Source organism: Salmo trutta, chromosome 35 (genome assembly GCF_901001165.1).
Source record: "Salmo trutta chromosome 35, fSalTru1.1, whole genome shotgun sequence".
Lineage (NCBI taxonomy): Eukaryota > Metazoa > Chordata > Actinopteri > Salmoniformes > Salmonidae > Salmo > Salmo trutta.
This window is the reverse complement of record NC_042991.1, coordinates 1,387,501-1,405,062: the sequence shown is the minus strand read 5'-3', so window position 1 is coordinate 1,405,062 and position 17,562 is coordinate 1,387,501. Positions and strand designations below refer to the sequence as shown.

The 17,562-nt window shown below is 39.9% G+C and overlaps 1 protein-coding gene across 1 annotated transcript in view; it reads left to right on the top strand.

Annotated features, from left to right (window-relative positions):
- Positions 1-17,562, top strand: part of usta (uronyl 2-sulfotransferase a) — a 174,244-nt gene that overhangs the window by 140,765 nt on the left and 15,917 nt on the right. The window contains exons 6-7 of the mRNA XM_029732957.1: positions 7,780-7,877; positions 8,092-8,249. Of these exons, the coding sequence (XP_029588817.1) occupies positions 7,780-7,877; positions 8,092-8,249 (256 nt within the window). The remainder of the gene's footprint in view (positions 1-7,779; positions 7,878-8,091; positions 8,250-17,562) is intronic.

The following is a 17,562-nucleotide window of genomic DNA, read 5'->3' as shown; positions in this document are numbered from 1 at the left end:
ACTTCTCTCCCTGCCTTTTTCCATCTGTCATGTCAGGGACAACAGCCTAGGCCTTTGCTCTCCTCGCCTTCTTTCCATAAGCAGCATCAGTATGAAGGCTAATGGTCCAGAATATTAATGAAGTCAAGTGTCATTCTGACTTCAACAGTAACTGTATGACTGAGTTATTGGCTTGTACACAGTCCTTCCATGTCTCCATCTGTTTCATTGTTAGTCAGGCAGGGGCGAGTCTAGGATTTTTCTAGTAGGGGGGCAAAGGGGGGGGATCAAGAGCCAGTCATGGGTGGCCATGGGAAATCAGCAAATTGTGTCACAAATAGCATTGAAAATGTGCTAAAACTACGATGCATTGTGTTGAATAATTGTTTTAACTGTAAATTTGTATATGTCCAAATTTATTCAAATAAATCCATTTGAAAATGAACATTCACTTTAGATACATCATCAGCGGTAACTCCCCCTCCAAGGATTTATTTTTTCCCTCCAAAGACTTTTTAGAAAGCTTATTTAGGTCTACTGCATTTCTACACCATTTAAAAGCTCTAAAATGCTATTTGGAGTACAGAAAAAACAAGCAAAAATGTATCACTGTTTTTCTACTCACCATAATGGCATAATTGGTAACTAATCAGGTGAGGCAAAGCATACTGTACTGTATTAGTTACAGCCTTGTGGTATTGAATTTAGGAAGCCCTGAAAGAGTTCCTTGTAGCAGTTCTACAATAAAAAACATAGGTATAGTACTTGAAGATAAAGGGTACGTGATGTGGCATGGGAAGGAAGGGTAACCAATTGTTTGCCCCTTGTGGGCTGTTGCCATCCCTCCCTCCCTACCATTCTTCTATCATTCCCTTGCTCTCAACCCAGAACTGCCCAGAACTCAATTACAGACTTGACTGAGTTAGACCACATCTGACGGTTAGTTAGAGACCTGAACTCTGTCTCTGTCTCTGTCTGTCTGTGTCGTTTTCCCCCGCAGGAGGCAACTCAATACTCTGTGGTGGTATTTGACGTCTCATGCTTTTCTAATGACATTTACTGCTTTTATTTAATCCTCAAACTGTCGTTCCTATGTGATTTGTGTGCGTTTTTTTGTTGAGTTGAGGTCCCATTTAAGTAAGGTTCAAAAGGTAAGACATGCAGTGTCGTTAAGGGTGGGCTTGATTGGTATAATCTGTGTAGAGATGGAGTCTGTCAGCTAATATGCAATAGGAATTCCCCTTACTGCTCCAATCACTCATGTTTGTGGGTAGACACACACCAGTGCGTTGTCAAAGTCCCTCACAACAACCATAAAACACATTGAGCCAGCAACATTAGCAAACACACATAGTGAACTGAATGTCATCGTGGCTGGAGTGAGTCTGAGTCTGACTGTTGGTAATTAAGTTCTGCTCAGCGTCCCAGGAGTACCGGAGCATGTGAGTTGAGTTATTAAAGTATGCAGCGCAAGAGGCCCCCTCCTACAGTAAAGGGGGACTGCCGCTGTGCTACCCTGGCAGGCTCACCTGAATGTGTGTGTGTGTGTGTGTGTGTGTGTGTGTGTGTGTGTGTGTGTGTGTGTGTGTGTGTGTGTGTGTGTGTGTGTGTGTGTGTGTGTGTGGTTAGCACCCTGGCCTATACGTCCCAGTGTGTGTGTGCTGAGTTGCTACTGTGTCAACACCCTTAGCCAATCCAGTCTGAGCCATAGAATTCAGCAGGGTCTTTCCCCTCTCTTCCCCCTGTAGAGCAGCAGCAGAACAGCAGGCCAGCCTGGCGTACATTAGTCCAGCAGAGCTCTGCTCTGAGACTACAGGAAGTGTCAATGAAAGAACACTGTCAGTTTCCTCAACCAGGCCTTGGCTCTACTAATCTACGTCTTATTGAAACATTCCTGTGGTAGACTTCTTACCTTTTCCATCGGCCCCACTCTCTCTTTACACGCACGCACGCACACACGCATGCACGCACGCACACACACACATACTTATACACACCATCATGTGAACACACGCACATTCTCTCTCTCAGCACAATACAGTCATGTGAACATGCACGCACGCACATGCTTTTGTAGTGAGTTGTTTGGCTATGAATCATGTGTACCCCCCCCCCCCCCCCCACACACACACACACACACACACAAACTTCAGAGAGGATGCCCTGGCGGACACCCAGCATTGTTCATGTCAAGGCATGCCTTGCCTACGCATTAGATAGTGAAAGAGAAACTTGCTCCCACAGTAACCAGTTGAGAGCGTAGCATGGCATGGCTCCCTGTGTGTGGGGGGACCAGCCAACGTTGCACGTGTAATATCCTGTACGTCCTCTTCCTCTGCCCTCACTTCTCCTTCACAGAAAGGTTTTTGTCTTCTTTTCCACAGTCTGTGATTACGGAGGGAAGGAGATGAGGCCCAGAAGGGGTTTAAGAATTGGGACACAGTTGTCGTGGAAATTCACAGGGACACTCAAAGTCCATCTTAAATGAATAATTGATTGTCAGCGCGCTGGAGAGTTTCCAACCAACTCATTGCACCGTAGTACACATATCAATCAGGAGCTCTGCCTGGGCAGACCCAGCAGTTGTCTGTGTATAGCCGTGTATAAAGACATGTTATATTTGCATGATTTAGCATAATTCATTAGTCATTACTGGGTTTTTTTCATTCATGTGACTGACCAATACTGTTTCATAACATGTGACAGACCAACACCTCACAAGGCTTCTTTCTCTCTATGCTGAGACCTTGAAACTGAGATATCTTTCGTTCTCAAAACAAGGTCTTGGCGTACTGCCAAATTGCAGCTACTGATAGTGAGGATTTGTACAGTCAGCCACTTGCATGAACACAGAAATTGGTTTATAGAACAGCACATGAATAGAACACAGAAATTAGTTAAGAATAGCACAAACATTAACATTTCCCTTACACAGTCATTGTTAAAAAATTCCTCCTGTTTGCTGCCACTGGCATTTTCAGAGGCCATTTCATAGAAATAGCAGAGTCAGATAATTAATAGATCACATCCATGCCTTTATCCTGAGAGAGACAGACAGCGGTCTTAGCCAAAGGGTCTCTTGACAGTAACACAATGCTTGTGTGTTCTGCCAGTGTTCTGGGTTCTCTTCAGTTCTTGTCGTTCATTTGAAGCCTCTTCCAGTTGTTCTGCTGGCTGTTGTCAGTGAACATGTAGGTCCTAGGGATGCACGATATATCGGTGAACATATCGGAATCGGACGATATTAGCTAAAAATGGCAACATCAGTATCGGCCCGATGTCTAGTTTAACGCCGATGTTAAAAACCGATGTCAAAGCTGACATACATACCAATATAACGTAATGACGTAATGACGGCAATAAAATTTTGCACTACACGTGCATCACAGCATTCCTAACCTAGCCCACAATGTCTGCTGTGTGGATCGAGCAGTCAACAAGTCAAGCAGTCATTTGAAAGAGTAAGAACATTTCAGCGAGACAACTCAGGCGAAATCCATTAACTCAGGCGAAATTCCAAAGATAATGGAATTCATTGACCTTGACAATCAACCGTTCTCTGTCGTGGGTGATGTTGGCTTTCGCCGACTGGTCGAGCACCGTTACACACTACCAAGTGCGGTATTTTTCAGATGTTGCCCTACCGGAGTTACACAGTAATAGCATCACTGCTATTAGATTCACGACATAGATACTATGGAATGTGGTTGGGTCTTTCGCGTGTCAAAATTGATACACTAACACTGTCTTATAAATTAGGGCTATTTTAGATGATGACTCCTAGATTATGTCGTTTTACAATTTTTTTGGGGAAGAACATTGTTTGCATCCATGGGCTTTTTTTTATGACCAGCACTGTAGGTGTGCGAGACAACTTTACCAGCATCATAACATACTTATCGATGAATCTTTGGGACATATGAAATACGAGTGATAGTGTAATAACTACGTAAAAAATGTATGAACGTGTTAAAATATGTGGCATGCAGTCATATTCAGGTCCTAATTGGTCAACAAGCTTATTTGACACGTCAAATAGTGTTATTTGACATGTATCTTTTTTGACACGCAAAGACCCAAATGGCGTTACATAGAAATCCTGGTTGAGAATGAAACGACTTTACAAATGAACAATGAAATAGCACAGCAAGTAAGTGAAAGAAATAGGTTTTGATTATGTCTGGTAATGGGGACATATGTAAATGCCAACAAAATAACTTTTTGGTCAGTGTGAAGTGTGTGTGTGTGTGTGTGTGTGTGTGTGTGTAAATTTTATTTAACTAGGCAAGTCAGTTAACCTGTTTAGGATAGGGGGCAGTATTTTCACGGCCGGATAAAAAACGTACCCATTTTAATCTGGTTATTACTCCTGCCCAGAAACTAGAATATGCATATAATTAGTAGATGTGGATAGAAAACACCCTAAAGTTTCTAAAACTGTTTGAATGGTGTCTGTGAGTATAACAGAACTCATATGGCAGGCCAAACCCTGAGAAGATTCCATACAGGAAGTGCCCTCTCTGACCATTTCTTGTCCTTCTATAGCTTCTTTATGGAAAATAGTAATAATAATTTTCTAAGGCTCCCATAGGCTCTCAGAAGGTGCCAGAACGGGGAATGATGACTGCAGTCCCTGGGCGAAAAACAGTAGGGGTTTTGGAAAGTGGTCGATCTGAGAACAATGACACGGGTGCGCGCGTGCATGTGAAGACTCCATTTTCTATTTTCAGTGTTTGAACTAAAACAAGGTCTCCCGGTCGGAATATTATCGCTATTTTACGAGAAAATTGCATAAAAATTGATTTTAAACAGCGTTTGACATGCTTCGAAGTACGGTAATGGAATATTTTGACATTTTTTGTCACGATATGCGCCGGCGCGTCACCCTTCGGATAGTGTCTTGAACGCAAGAACAAAACGCCGCTATTTGGATATAACTATGGATTATTTGGAACCAAAACAACATTGGGTGTTGAAGTAGAAGTCCTGGGAGTGCATTCTGACGAAGAACAGCAAAGGTAATCCATTTTTTTTATAGTAAATCTGAGTTTGGTGAATGCCAAACTTGGTGGGTGTCAAAATAGCTAGCCATGATGGCCGGGCTATCTACTCAGAATATTGCAAAATGTGCTTTCACCGAAAAGCTATTTTAAAATCGGACACCGCGATAAATAAAATAAATTTGATTTGATTTGATTGCATAAAGGAGTTCTGTATCTATAATTCTTAAAATAATTGTTATGTTTTTTGTGAACGTTTATCGTGAGTAATTTAGTAAATTCACCAGAAGTTTTCGGTGGGTATGCTAGTTCTGAACGTCACATGTTAATGTAAAAAGCTGTTTTTTGATATAAATATGAACTTGATTGAACAAAACATGCATGTATTGTATAACATAATGTCCTAGGAGTGTCATCTGATGAAGATCATCAAAGGTTAGTGCTGCATTTAGCTGTGGTTTTGGTTTTTGTGACATTATATGCTAGCTTGAAAAATGGGTGTCTGATTATTTCTGGCTGGGTACTCTCCTGACATAATCTAATGTTTTGCTTTCGTTGTAAAGCCTTTTTGAAATCGGACAATGTGGTTAGATAAAGGAGAGTCTTGTCTTTAAAATGGAGTAAAATAGTCATATGTTTGAAAAATTGAAGTTTTGGGATTTTTGACGAGTTTGTAATTCGCGCCACGCTCTATAATTGGATATTGGCGAGGTGTTCCGCTAGCGGAACATCTAAGACAAATTCTTATTTACAATGACGGCCCGGACGACGCTGGGCCAATTGTGCGCCACCCTATTGGACTCCCAATCACAGCCGGACATGATACAGCCTGGATTCAAACCAGGGACTGTAGTGACACCTTTTGCACTGAGATGCAGTTCCTTAGACCGCTGCGTCCATGTGTGTGTGTTAACTATTTAACTGTACTAGAATGCTTAAAAGACAGCCAAAATGTTAAATATTGGTTATCTGTATGGGTTTTTTTGGTAAGGAAAATATTGGATATCGGTATCGGCCAAAAATGTCATATCGGTGCATCACTAGTAGGTACCCAGTCCAAATGCAGAGCAGCAGATATGAGAGACAGTTCAAAGGAAATAAAAAAGGCACTCAGCATTATGTGTGGATTACATTAAAATCAAAGTTTAGCTTGAACTGATATCTTTAGTAATTTAAATAACTGAGAATATTGCTTCCTGTGTTAACAGGTCAGTCAGTCAGAGAGGCTTATGGCCCACTGGTGGGCTACTGAAGAAATTAAATACTCTAAAACTATCATCGACAAAGACAGGAATAGACGGGTGTCCTTTTCTCTCATATTGCGTTGACTGCAGGGTTGGTGGGTTTAAGAGGAAATGTATTATGTTTTTTGGTGGGAGGAATAGAGAGTTTGAGAAATTGAAGAGGGGGGGAGTGCAAGAATGAGCTTGCTTGGTCTGGTCTCAAAGCCCCAGTACATCTAGGTTTTATAGCGCTTTCGTTAGTGTTACGTCATCGTGGCTTGGCCCCAGTCTGTCCCTGTGTGAATACAGGTGTCCACTCAAAGCTAATGAATGATTAATGAAGCTGATATGTCATGTTTCCTGCAAGGTCTGTGTCTTGGGTTTTGACCTGACTGTACACCAGGTGTCCCGGTATCATTAATACCACAGAACCCCAGACAGGACCAGAGCTGGGTGAGAGGTTGTAGTGTTTAACCCATTACTTCCTGCAACCCTTCGCCCGTTCTGGGCCCCGAGAACACAAGGCCTGGGCCTCTGGTTCTCATTCTCTCTCTCTCTCTCTCTCTCTCTCTCTCTGTGTGTGTTTCTGGCTTAGCTTACCCTCTGTGGTGAGGCGCCTAGGCTCCCGCTGATAACTTGACAAATTGTAGTATTCCAAGAAAAGCGTAAGACATTCTCACCTATCAGCATGTAGGCCACAGTGAAATAAACCAACAGAACACTCACAAACAAGACCTCCTGCTTTTTAAAATTATCAACACCTTTTTACCTGTATAGACTGGTATCTGTTTCAACTGAGAAACATTTTTTAAGTGTTTTTATGTGTGTGTGTGTGTTTTTTTGAGTGTTGTGTTGTCCAGGTCTTGTTGCCGTCTATAAAGCTTACGTCACCTGACATGGGTTTAACTCTTGTGTTTGTAGCAGAAAGAAAGAGAGAAAATTGCTTACTTCACTCCTTTATGTGTTTTTAATCTTTCTCTTTCTTTTTTAATTTGGTCTCAGTGGGCCTCCCTCGTTCAGTCCACTGGTTAAACAGAGAAGTAGTTTAGTGTTTCACTGCTACACTCCAGTGGCTCCTATTTTTTCACTGAGGCGGTGGGTTATTTTGACAGGAGGGAGAGAGGATGGTGGAATAGGATTGGGATGTTAGTAGCATGGCCAACATAATGTGGCTAGCTGAGGAGACCAAAGGTTGCCATCGTTTCTGTTTGATTGGTCTGCATTACTAGTCAGTTAACTGTCATCATTCTGGACATAGAATAATAGCATCAACCTCTAACTACATTTTGCTCTTGAGATAACCTACACTCCCAGATGACCTAATATCTGAATTGTAACTTTGTGGATATGAAGCTGCATGTCTTATTTTTAGGCTGTCAGAAAGTGGTTTGGAGCTAGAGTGTCTTTACCAATGATAATCATGAGAAAAGCAGTACAAATTCCTAAGAGAGAAAAATACTTGGTGAAGGGTTCCCCCTAGTGAGAGTAATGTAGAATTATAGTAAGGCTGAAGATGATTGTCTGACTTTCTGCTTGTGTTTCTGATTGGCTGTCTCTTCTGTCTCCCTCCTGTCCAGGACATCAATGTCTGCATCCTGGAGAATTACCCAGAATGTTCCAACCCCAGACTCTTCTACATCATCCCTTATTTCTGTGGACAGCACCCACAGTGCAGGTAAGAAGATCTGTATTGCATCAGAGAATCAGGCTCCAAATTTGGAGTAAAGACATGTTATAATAGTCACACATTGTCCTGGCTGGTATTCATATTTTTGCGACTGGTAATGTTTAGTATATTATTAGTGGTATTAGAATTATCATTGGTTATAATTTTCTCTGGGTTGACAGATATTTTCTTCTGACTGTGTCTGTTGTTCTGTGTGTTTCAGAGAGCCGGGAGTATGGGCTCTGGAGAGGGCCAAGCAGAACGTTCTAGAAAACTTTCTTATCGTGGGGATCCTAGAGGAGCTGGAAGATGTCCTACTCCTTCTAGAGAGACTGTTACCTCACTACTTTACTGACGTACTCAACATTTACAAGAGCCCAGGTACACACACAAGCACACCCTGGCCTGTAAACACCATGTTACACTGCGTTTAAATAATTCACATTTAAAATAATAGTTAACTCCAAAATCAAAGTTGGTCAGAAGTTTCTTTTCATACCTCAAATATGTTCTACAGTAAGACAGCATTAGAAGAAAGGATAATTAAAGAAATACTACATCTTCAAATATAAGGAACTGCAACAAAAAAGTACTGAATCAACATGGTTGATAAAACATAAAAGATATAACACAGAGGACATAGAAGGCGCAGTATGTGTGAATGTATTGTGATGAAAGGTGGGGTGTGTGTTTTTGTGTTTGGAAAAGTGTGGAGATAAGTGAGTGAAAAAGGTTAGGGGTTACAAATCCCAGAGCCCATGTGTGTTTGTGAGCAGGGGTTGTGAGAGAGAGCTTTCAATTTTGTGCAGATATGGGATTTACATTTTAAAATAAATTATTCATATTTATTTATTTACTGTCCTATCATGATGGAATGGTCCCCAACTCTATACCCCAGACACTCACCTGAGCGACCCATACACTAAGGAGAAGTCCTTATCTGTTTTATGGGCCAACTGTAAGTAGCCGATATGCAGCCAAATCAGAAAGATGAATGTGGTCAGAGACCTAGTAAAGCAGCACAGCCCCCTCAAGATTCTGAGCCTGCTTGGCAGGGTTGGTCCGACAAAGCCCCCTGATGGGAGAGCATAATATACAAGGAAATTCTCAAAGCTGCTAATGAGAACCTTGCGGACCTTATACCTAGCCGATGGGGATTCTGGTGGGGTGCCCCCACCCAGGTAGTGGCAGTGCTGGCAACACTAGCTGCAGTAACCCATGGGGAGGGGGTCACACTCAGACAATCAGAGAGGGGGCATATTATTGTGGACCAGTTGGCACAAAATCATCAAAGGTCTGACTGCACCGAGATGCTTGGAGAAATGGTCACAACGGGGGACCAGCGTGTGTGTGTTTCAGGGGAAGGGGGTGGACCTGATCTCCATCACCTAGGACTTGACAATGGTTCATCAAATCTCCCCATTTTTGCCTGTTTTTGTTTACTTTTGCATGCCTTCTCTTACAGCTGCGACTGTATATGCATTGGTAAATCAAGTCCTTTCTTGAGTTGGGCTCTGGGATGGAACAGCTGTTGAGCATCTGAGTTTATGGTTGTTTGTAGGGGAAAGGGGTTGAGAATGTATGAGTGTATGTGTCCCACAAATGTTGCTAGGGAGTAAAGATGTTGGGGACAATATAAGATTAATCACAATAATTGTTTGCTAAAATAATAATTGCTTGCCAAATTGTAAGGGAACAATCCTTTGCATGTACTACCTACATTACAAATATTAATTGTTAATTATGGAAATTAAGATGAGCAGGATTTAAAAAAAAATATATATATAAATATATATATATTTTATATATATATATATATATGCAAATATCATGCTATATATCATACAAATTGAGATGGGGGAGATGGAAATGCTTTTGGCTGGATGGGTCCCGGTCTCTCGGGGGCCCAGGGGGACGGGGGTGGTCTGCCGGACACTGGGATGACAACCCAACTTGGGATGGGGAGGGGTTTTAGCAGGTGGAATAGTAGGGAACAATTGGAGTAGCGATTTACTTAGTAGCGATGCAAATATCATGGTATTTGGGCGCTGAATCAAACATATACAAACATATATTATGATAAATAGATTTAGAACTGGTATTTCATTATGGTAAATGGTGAAATAAGTATAGTCAGTTATAATTGTAATGGCTTAGCAGATAAGAAATGACGGTCAGTATTTACCTGGCTAAAAGATAAGGAATATAATATCTATTGTTTACAGGAAACTCATTCAACTATTTTAGATGAAGTTGTGTGGAAAAGGACAGTGGGGTGTTGAATGTATTTCTCCCATGGGCAAAGAAATTCAAAAGGGGTGATGATATTAATTAACAGTTACTTTGATCCAAATGTGCAAATTGTCCAAACAGATCCTCAAGGTAGATGGATGATTTTAAACATATTATTCCCAGTGGGTCATTAGTTTACATTGACTCAATTATTATTTGGTAGCATTGCCTTTAATTGTTTAACTCGGGTCAAATGTTTCGGGTAGCCTTCCACAAGCTTCCCACAATAAATTGGGTGAATTTTGGCCCAATCCTCCTGATAGAGCTGGTGTAAATGGGTCAGGTTTGTAGGCCTCGTTGCTTGCACACGCATTTTTCAGTTCTGCCCACAAATGTTCTATAGGATTGAGGTCAGGGCTTTGTGAAGGCCACTCCAAAGCCTTGACTTTGTTGTCCTTAAGCCATTTTGCCTCAACTTTGGAAGTATGCTTGGGGTCATTGTCCATTTGGAAGACTCATATTCGACCAAGCTTTAACTTCCTGACTGATGTCTTGAGATGTTGCTTCAATATATACACATAATATTCCTACCTCATGATGCCATCTATTTTGTGAAGTGCACCAGTCCCTCCTGCAGCAAAGCACCCCCACAACATGATGTTGCCACCCCCGTGCTTCACGGTTGGGATGGTGTTCTTCGGCTTGCAAGCCTCCCCCTTTTCCCTCCAAACTTAACGATGGTCATTATGGCCAAACATTTCTATTTTTGTTTCATAAGACCAGAGAGATCAGACATTTCTCCAAAAAATACGATCTTTGTCCCCATGTGCAGTTGCAAACCGTAGTGTGGCTTTTTTTACGGCGGTTTTGGAGCAGTGGCTTCTTCCTTGCTGAGCGGCCTTTCAGGTTATGTCGATATAGGACTTGTTTTACTGTGGATATAGATACTTTTGTACCGGTTTCCACCAGCATCTTCACAAAGTCCTTTGCTGTTGTTCTGGGATTGATTTATACTTTTCGCACCTCACATCTCTAGGAGACAGAACGCATCTCCTTCCTGAGCAGTATGACGGCTGCGTGGTCCCATGGTGTTTATACTTGCGTACTATTGTTAGTACAGATGAACGTGGTACCTTCAGGCATTTGGAAATTGCTCCCAAGGATGAACCAGACTTGTGGAGGTCTACAATTTTTTTCTGTGGTCTTGGCTGATTTTCTTTTGATTTTCCCATGATGTCAAGCAAAGAGCCACTGAGTTTGAAGGTAGGCCTTGAAATATCCTGACCCAGTGAGATATACATGGCGGAGGCTCAATCAAGCTAGTCGTCTTGATTATGTAATTCTCTCTGGCACCAAAAGTTAAAAAAGTGTTGATAGGGGACAGAATGCGGTCGGACCATCACATAATTCGCATATATATTACTCTTACAGAATTTCCACGTGGGTCGAGGATATTGGAAATTTTATCAAAGCCTATTGGATAAAAACTTTTTTTACGAGGACAGAAGAATTTATAACTGACATAACATAGATCCCTTTATTGTATGGGACACACTTAAATGTGCCTTTAGAGGCCATGCAATTCAGTACTCATCTCTAAAACAAAAGCAATTTAGGTCGAGTCCATATTAACAAAGGAAATGGAAGGAATAATTTTACAGTTAGATAGCAATAACAACTGTACCATAGAGGCTCAGAATAAGTTAAAGCAAAAACCAAAAGAAATGGAGGAACTTATTCAAGAAAGATCTAGTGTAATATATTATAAAAATTAAGCAAACTGGATGTTTTATGGGAAAAAATACACCAAATATATTTTTTTAATCTTCAACATAGAAATGCTACCAAAAATAATTTACTGAAACTTTTTACAAATGATGGAGTCACCCATGGTTCACCAAACAATATTTTGAAAGAGGAAGTATAGTACTTTAAGCATATATTTTCGTTTCACTCTCCTCCATCTCCACTAACCGAAGCTAATTGTATGGATTTTTTTCCTATTAATAATGTAAAATGAACAGCTGTACAGAAAGATTACAAAGGAGGAACTTCTTGACGCAATTAAAGCCTTTAAGTCCGGGAAAACTCCAGGGCTGGATGGCATACCAGTGGAGGTGTACCAAACCTTTTTTGATATACCCAGAGGACCGTTAATAGTATGTTTTAGCCACTCCTATATAAATGGTAGATTATCGGACACTCAACAAGAAGGTCTGATATCATTATTGCTGAAACAGGATCCAAGTGGTAAATATAAATATCCAGTCAATTAAAAAATTGGAGGCCTCTTACACTTCAGTGTTGTGATGGAAATCTTCTAGCAAAATGCTTAGCACATAGAATTAAAAAGGTTTTGTCGGATATTATTCATCCTAATCAGACAGGTTTTTTACATGGATGATACATTGAAGATAATATAAGACTGAAACAACAGAACACTATAAAATATCTGGGAAGCCAGGCCTGGTATTCATAGCTGACTTTGAAAAGGCATTTAATAAAGTACGACTGGAGTTTATATATAAATGCCTGGAATATTTCAATTTTGGAGAATGTGTTATAAAATGGGTTAAAGTTATGTATAGTAACCCTAGGTGTAAAATGGCTACACCTCAGAAAGCTTTCAACTGTCAAGAGGAGTAAAACAAGGTTGTCCACTATCGGCACATCTATTTATTATTTCCATTGAAATGTTAGCTGTTAAAATCAGATCCAACAATAATATTAAGGTATTAGAAATCCAGGGCTTAAAAACAAAGGTGTCATTGTACGCTGATGATTCATGTTTTCTTTTAAATCTACAAAAATTGAATCCCTCCACAGCCTCAGAGGATCTATATACTTTTTCTAACCTCTATGGATTAAAACCAAATGACAAGTGTACTATATCACAAAAAATACAACTTTTACATTACCGTGTAGTTTACCAATAAAATGATCTGACAGTGATGTGGACAGACTCGGTATACGTATCCCAAAAGAAAGAAATTATCTCACTACAATACATTTGAATAGAAAGTTATCAGAAATAGATAAGATCTTGCTACCATGGAAAGGAAAAGACATGTCTATTTGTGGGGAAAAAATCGCCCTGATTAACTCTTCAAACATATCACTATTTGCTTATGGTTTTGCCTACACCTAGCGACCTGTTTTTTAAATTATTAAATTTTATTTGGAATGGCAAGGCAGACAAAATTAAAAGGGCCTATTCATATAATGAATATGATTTCAGAGGGCAGAAATTGTTAAATATTAAAGCATTAGACCTCTCACTAAAGGCGTCAGTCATACAAAAGTTATACTTAAATCCAAACTGGTTCTCTAGCAAATTAGTAAGAATGTCTCACCCTGTCACTGGTGTAGAGAGGAGTAGGCAGTCGCAGGTTTAGAACTACTGAATTTATTTAAATGTCATTATATATATTTTTTAAATGTAACCTTTATTTAACTAGGCAAGTCAGTTAAGAACAAATTCTTATTTACAATGACGGCCTACCGGGGAACAGTGGGTTAACTGCCTTGTTCAGGGGCAGAATGACAGATTTTTTTCCATGTCAGCTCGGGGATTCGATCTAGCAACCTTTCGGTTACTGGCCCAATGCTCTAACCACTAGGCTACCTGCCAACCCCCTTTAAGCACCATAGATCAAAGCGGGACGGAACCCAAATGCTGTTGTGCTTAAAATATATTTTCATAAACAAAAAGGCACAGGGTGAACCCAAAGTGCAAAATTGTAAGTTCTCAGGAAATAGTAGGAGAGATTCCTCTCAGGAAAACAAATAACATTTACAGTGACCGACAAAGACAAATGGCAGAGGGAGTGTATATATACAGTGATAGAGTGGGGATTTGAACCTGGTGTGTGTAATGATAACGAGACAAGTCCGGGGTTGATGAGTGAAGGGCGTTTGCCAGCAGGAGGTTCGGCAGCAGCTAGAAGGCCGGTGATGCTGAACGCCTGAGCTGGACAGGAGGGGGAGCTAAAGCGAAGGCTGCTGTGACACACCCCATGTTCAAGAATGGGCTTTTTCCCTTTATTCAGATTACAGCCGCTCACTTTCGGTTATTTGAAAACGAAATCATCTCAAATATCGTTATTTTTTTACCTCTTACATCTAGACGTTCCGCTAGCGGAACACCGCTCCAATATCCAATGATTGGGCGTGGCGCGAAATACAAACTCCTCGAAACACCGAAAACTTCAATTTTTCAAACATATGACTATTTTACAGCATTTTAAAGACAAGACTCTCCTTTATCTAACCACACTCTCCGATTTCAAAAAGGCTTTACAACGAAAGCAAAACATTAGATTATGTCAGGAGAGTACCCAGCCAGAAATAATCAGACACCCATTTTTCAAGCTAGCATATAATGTCACAAAAAACAAAACCACAGCTAAATGCAGCACTAACCTTTGATGATCTTCATCAGATGACACTCCTAGGACATTGTTATACAATACATGCATGTTTTGTTCAATCAACTTCATATTTATATCAAAAATCAGCTTTTTACATTAGCATGTGACGTTCAGAACTAGCATTCCCACCGAACACTTCCGGTGAATTTACTAAATTACTCACGATAAACGTTGACAAAAAACATAACAATTATTTTAAGAATTATAGATACAGAACTCCTTTATGCAATCGCGGTGTCCGATTTTAAAATAGCTTTTCGGTGAAAGCACATTTTGCAATATTCTGAGTAGATAGCCCGGCCATCACAGGCTAGCTATTTTGACACCCACCAAGTTTGGTACTCACCAAACTCAGATTTAATATAAGAAAAATTGTATTACCTTTGCTGTTCTTCATCAGAATGCACTCCCAGGACTTCTACTTCAACAAGAAATGTTGGTTTAGTTCCAAATAATCCATAGTTATATCCAAATAGCGGCATTTTGTTTGTGCGTTCAAGACACTATCCGAAGGGTAACGAAGGGTGACACGCGGACGCGTATCGTGACAAAAAATTTCTAAATATTCCATTACCGTACTTTGAAGCATGTCAAACGCTGTTTAAAATCAATTTTTATGCGATTTTTCTCGTAAAATAGCGATAATATTCCGACCGGGAGTCGTTGTTTTCGTTCAAAGACTGATAATCTAAAATGGACTCTTCACGTGCACGCGTGCGCCCGTCTCATTGTTCTCAGATCGACCACTATCCAAATGCGTTACTGTTTTTCAGCCATGGGCTGCAAAGTCATCATTCAACGTTCTGGTGCCTTTTGAGAGCCTATGGGAGCCTAAGAAAGTATCACGTTACAGCAGAGATCCTCTGTTTTCAATAAAGAGAATAAAGAAGGCCAAGAAATGGTCAGAGAGGGCACTTCCTGTTTGGAATCTTCTCAGGTTTTGGCCTGCCATATGAGTTCTGTTATACTCACAGACACCATTCAATCAGTTTTAGAAACTTTAGGGTGTTTTCTATCCAAATCAAACAATTATATGCATATTATAGTTTCTGGGCAGGAGTAATAAACAGATTAAATCGGGTACGTTTTTTATCTGGCTGTGAAAATACTGCCCCCTATCCATAACAGGTTAAACAAGCCATAGAAAGTTAGTTGCAATTTCAGTTTAATCCACCAGAAAAGACAGAACAAATAATACAACAAATATTGTGGTTAAACTCAAATATAGTAATTGATAAAAAAAATATATATTTGCGCTAAAATAAAAAAAAAGGTATAATCTTTGTAAATTATATCATAAATATGACTGGTTGAGATATGTCACACATGCAGCTAGCAACTATATGGAAATGTATGCTCTACCAAAAATACAACCAACTAATTGCAGCATTACCACAAAAACGGAAGAGGCAAGTGGAAGGGGGGAAAAGTAAGGAACTTGTCTGTCGGCCCTGCATTAAATGGTGGAAATGGTGGAAAAAAATTATATATATACCAGTTTCAATTAAAGACCAAAAAATTGCCAGCTGTGCCATATAGATTGCAAAATAGTTGGGAAGAGATTTTCTATGTACCGAATCCATGACACTCGGTTTATGAATTGACACGCAAAACGACTCCAGATTCAGAATTGTTCTATTTAAATTATTAGACAAAATTCTTGCAACCAATAGAATGTTATATATATGGGGGATACAATCTTCCCAGCCCTGCACATTTGGTTGCGAGGAGGCAGAGTCATTAGATAATTTATTTTGGTACTGTCCATATGTTGCTCGTTTTTGGTCACAGGTCCAGGAATGGTTGAAGAATTGCAACATTTACCTGGAGCTAACGCTGCAGATAGCAATACTGGGTGATTTGAAAGGTCATAGTCAATCGATCAATAATATAATAATACTTTTAGCAAAAATGTTTATCTTTAAGTTATAATCTGTAGAAACTGAGAATAGAAAGGTTCAGAACTTTTGTGAAGCATCACAGCACAGTTTAAAAATATATGGCAGATAGAAATCTGAGATAGGTGAGAGGGGTAGAATGGAGCTGAAGGGTAGGACTAATAACAAGATAACAAATGTAAAATATACTGTCTGTAAAATGTATATAGGTTCAAAACTTTTGTGAAATAGCACAGTTAAAAATATATGGCAAATAGAAATCAAACTGGACGTACATCAGAAATAGAGGAAGGACTAAAAACAAACAAAATATAACTATTGTAAAATAGATTGTGTCTGTAAAATGTATATAGTATGCATAAACTGGAAGTAGAAGCTTACAGTACCAGTCAAAAGTTTGGACACACCTACTCATTGAACGGCTTTTCATTATTTTGACTATTTTCTACATTGTAGAATAATAGTGAAGAGATCAAAACTATGCAATAACACATATGGAATCATATAGTAACCAAAAAAGTGTACGACAAATCAAAATATATTTTAGATTTTAGGTTCTTCAACGTAGCCACCTTTTACATGGATGGCTGTCATCCAGGTTATAAGGTGGCTGTGTTGAAGAATCTAAAATATATTTTGATTTGTTTAACACTTTTTTGGTTACTACAATGATTCCATGTGTGTTATTTCATAGTTTTGATGTCTTTGCACACTCTTGGCATTGTCTCAACCTGCTTCACCTGGAATGCTTTTCCAGCAGTCTTGAAAGAGTTCCCACATATGCTGAGTACTTGTTGGCTGCTTTTCCTTCACTCTCCGGTCCAACTTATCCCAAACCATCTCAATTGGGTTGAGATCGGGATTGTGGAGGCCAGGTCATCTGATGTAGCACTCCATCACTCTCCTTCTTGGTGAAATAGCCCCTACACAGCCTGGAGGTGTGTTGTGGAGATCATCCGTTCACATACTCGGCGTCTCACAAAGACACGGTGGTTGGAAACAAAAATCTCAAATTTGGACTCATCAGACCAAAGGACAGATTTCCACCGGTCTAAATGTCCATTACTTGTGTTTTTTTGCCTAAGGAAGTCACTTCTTATTGGTGTCCTTTAGTAGTGTTTTCTTTGCAGCAAT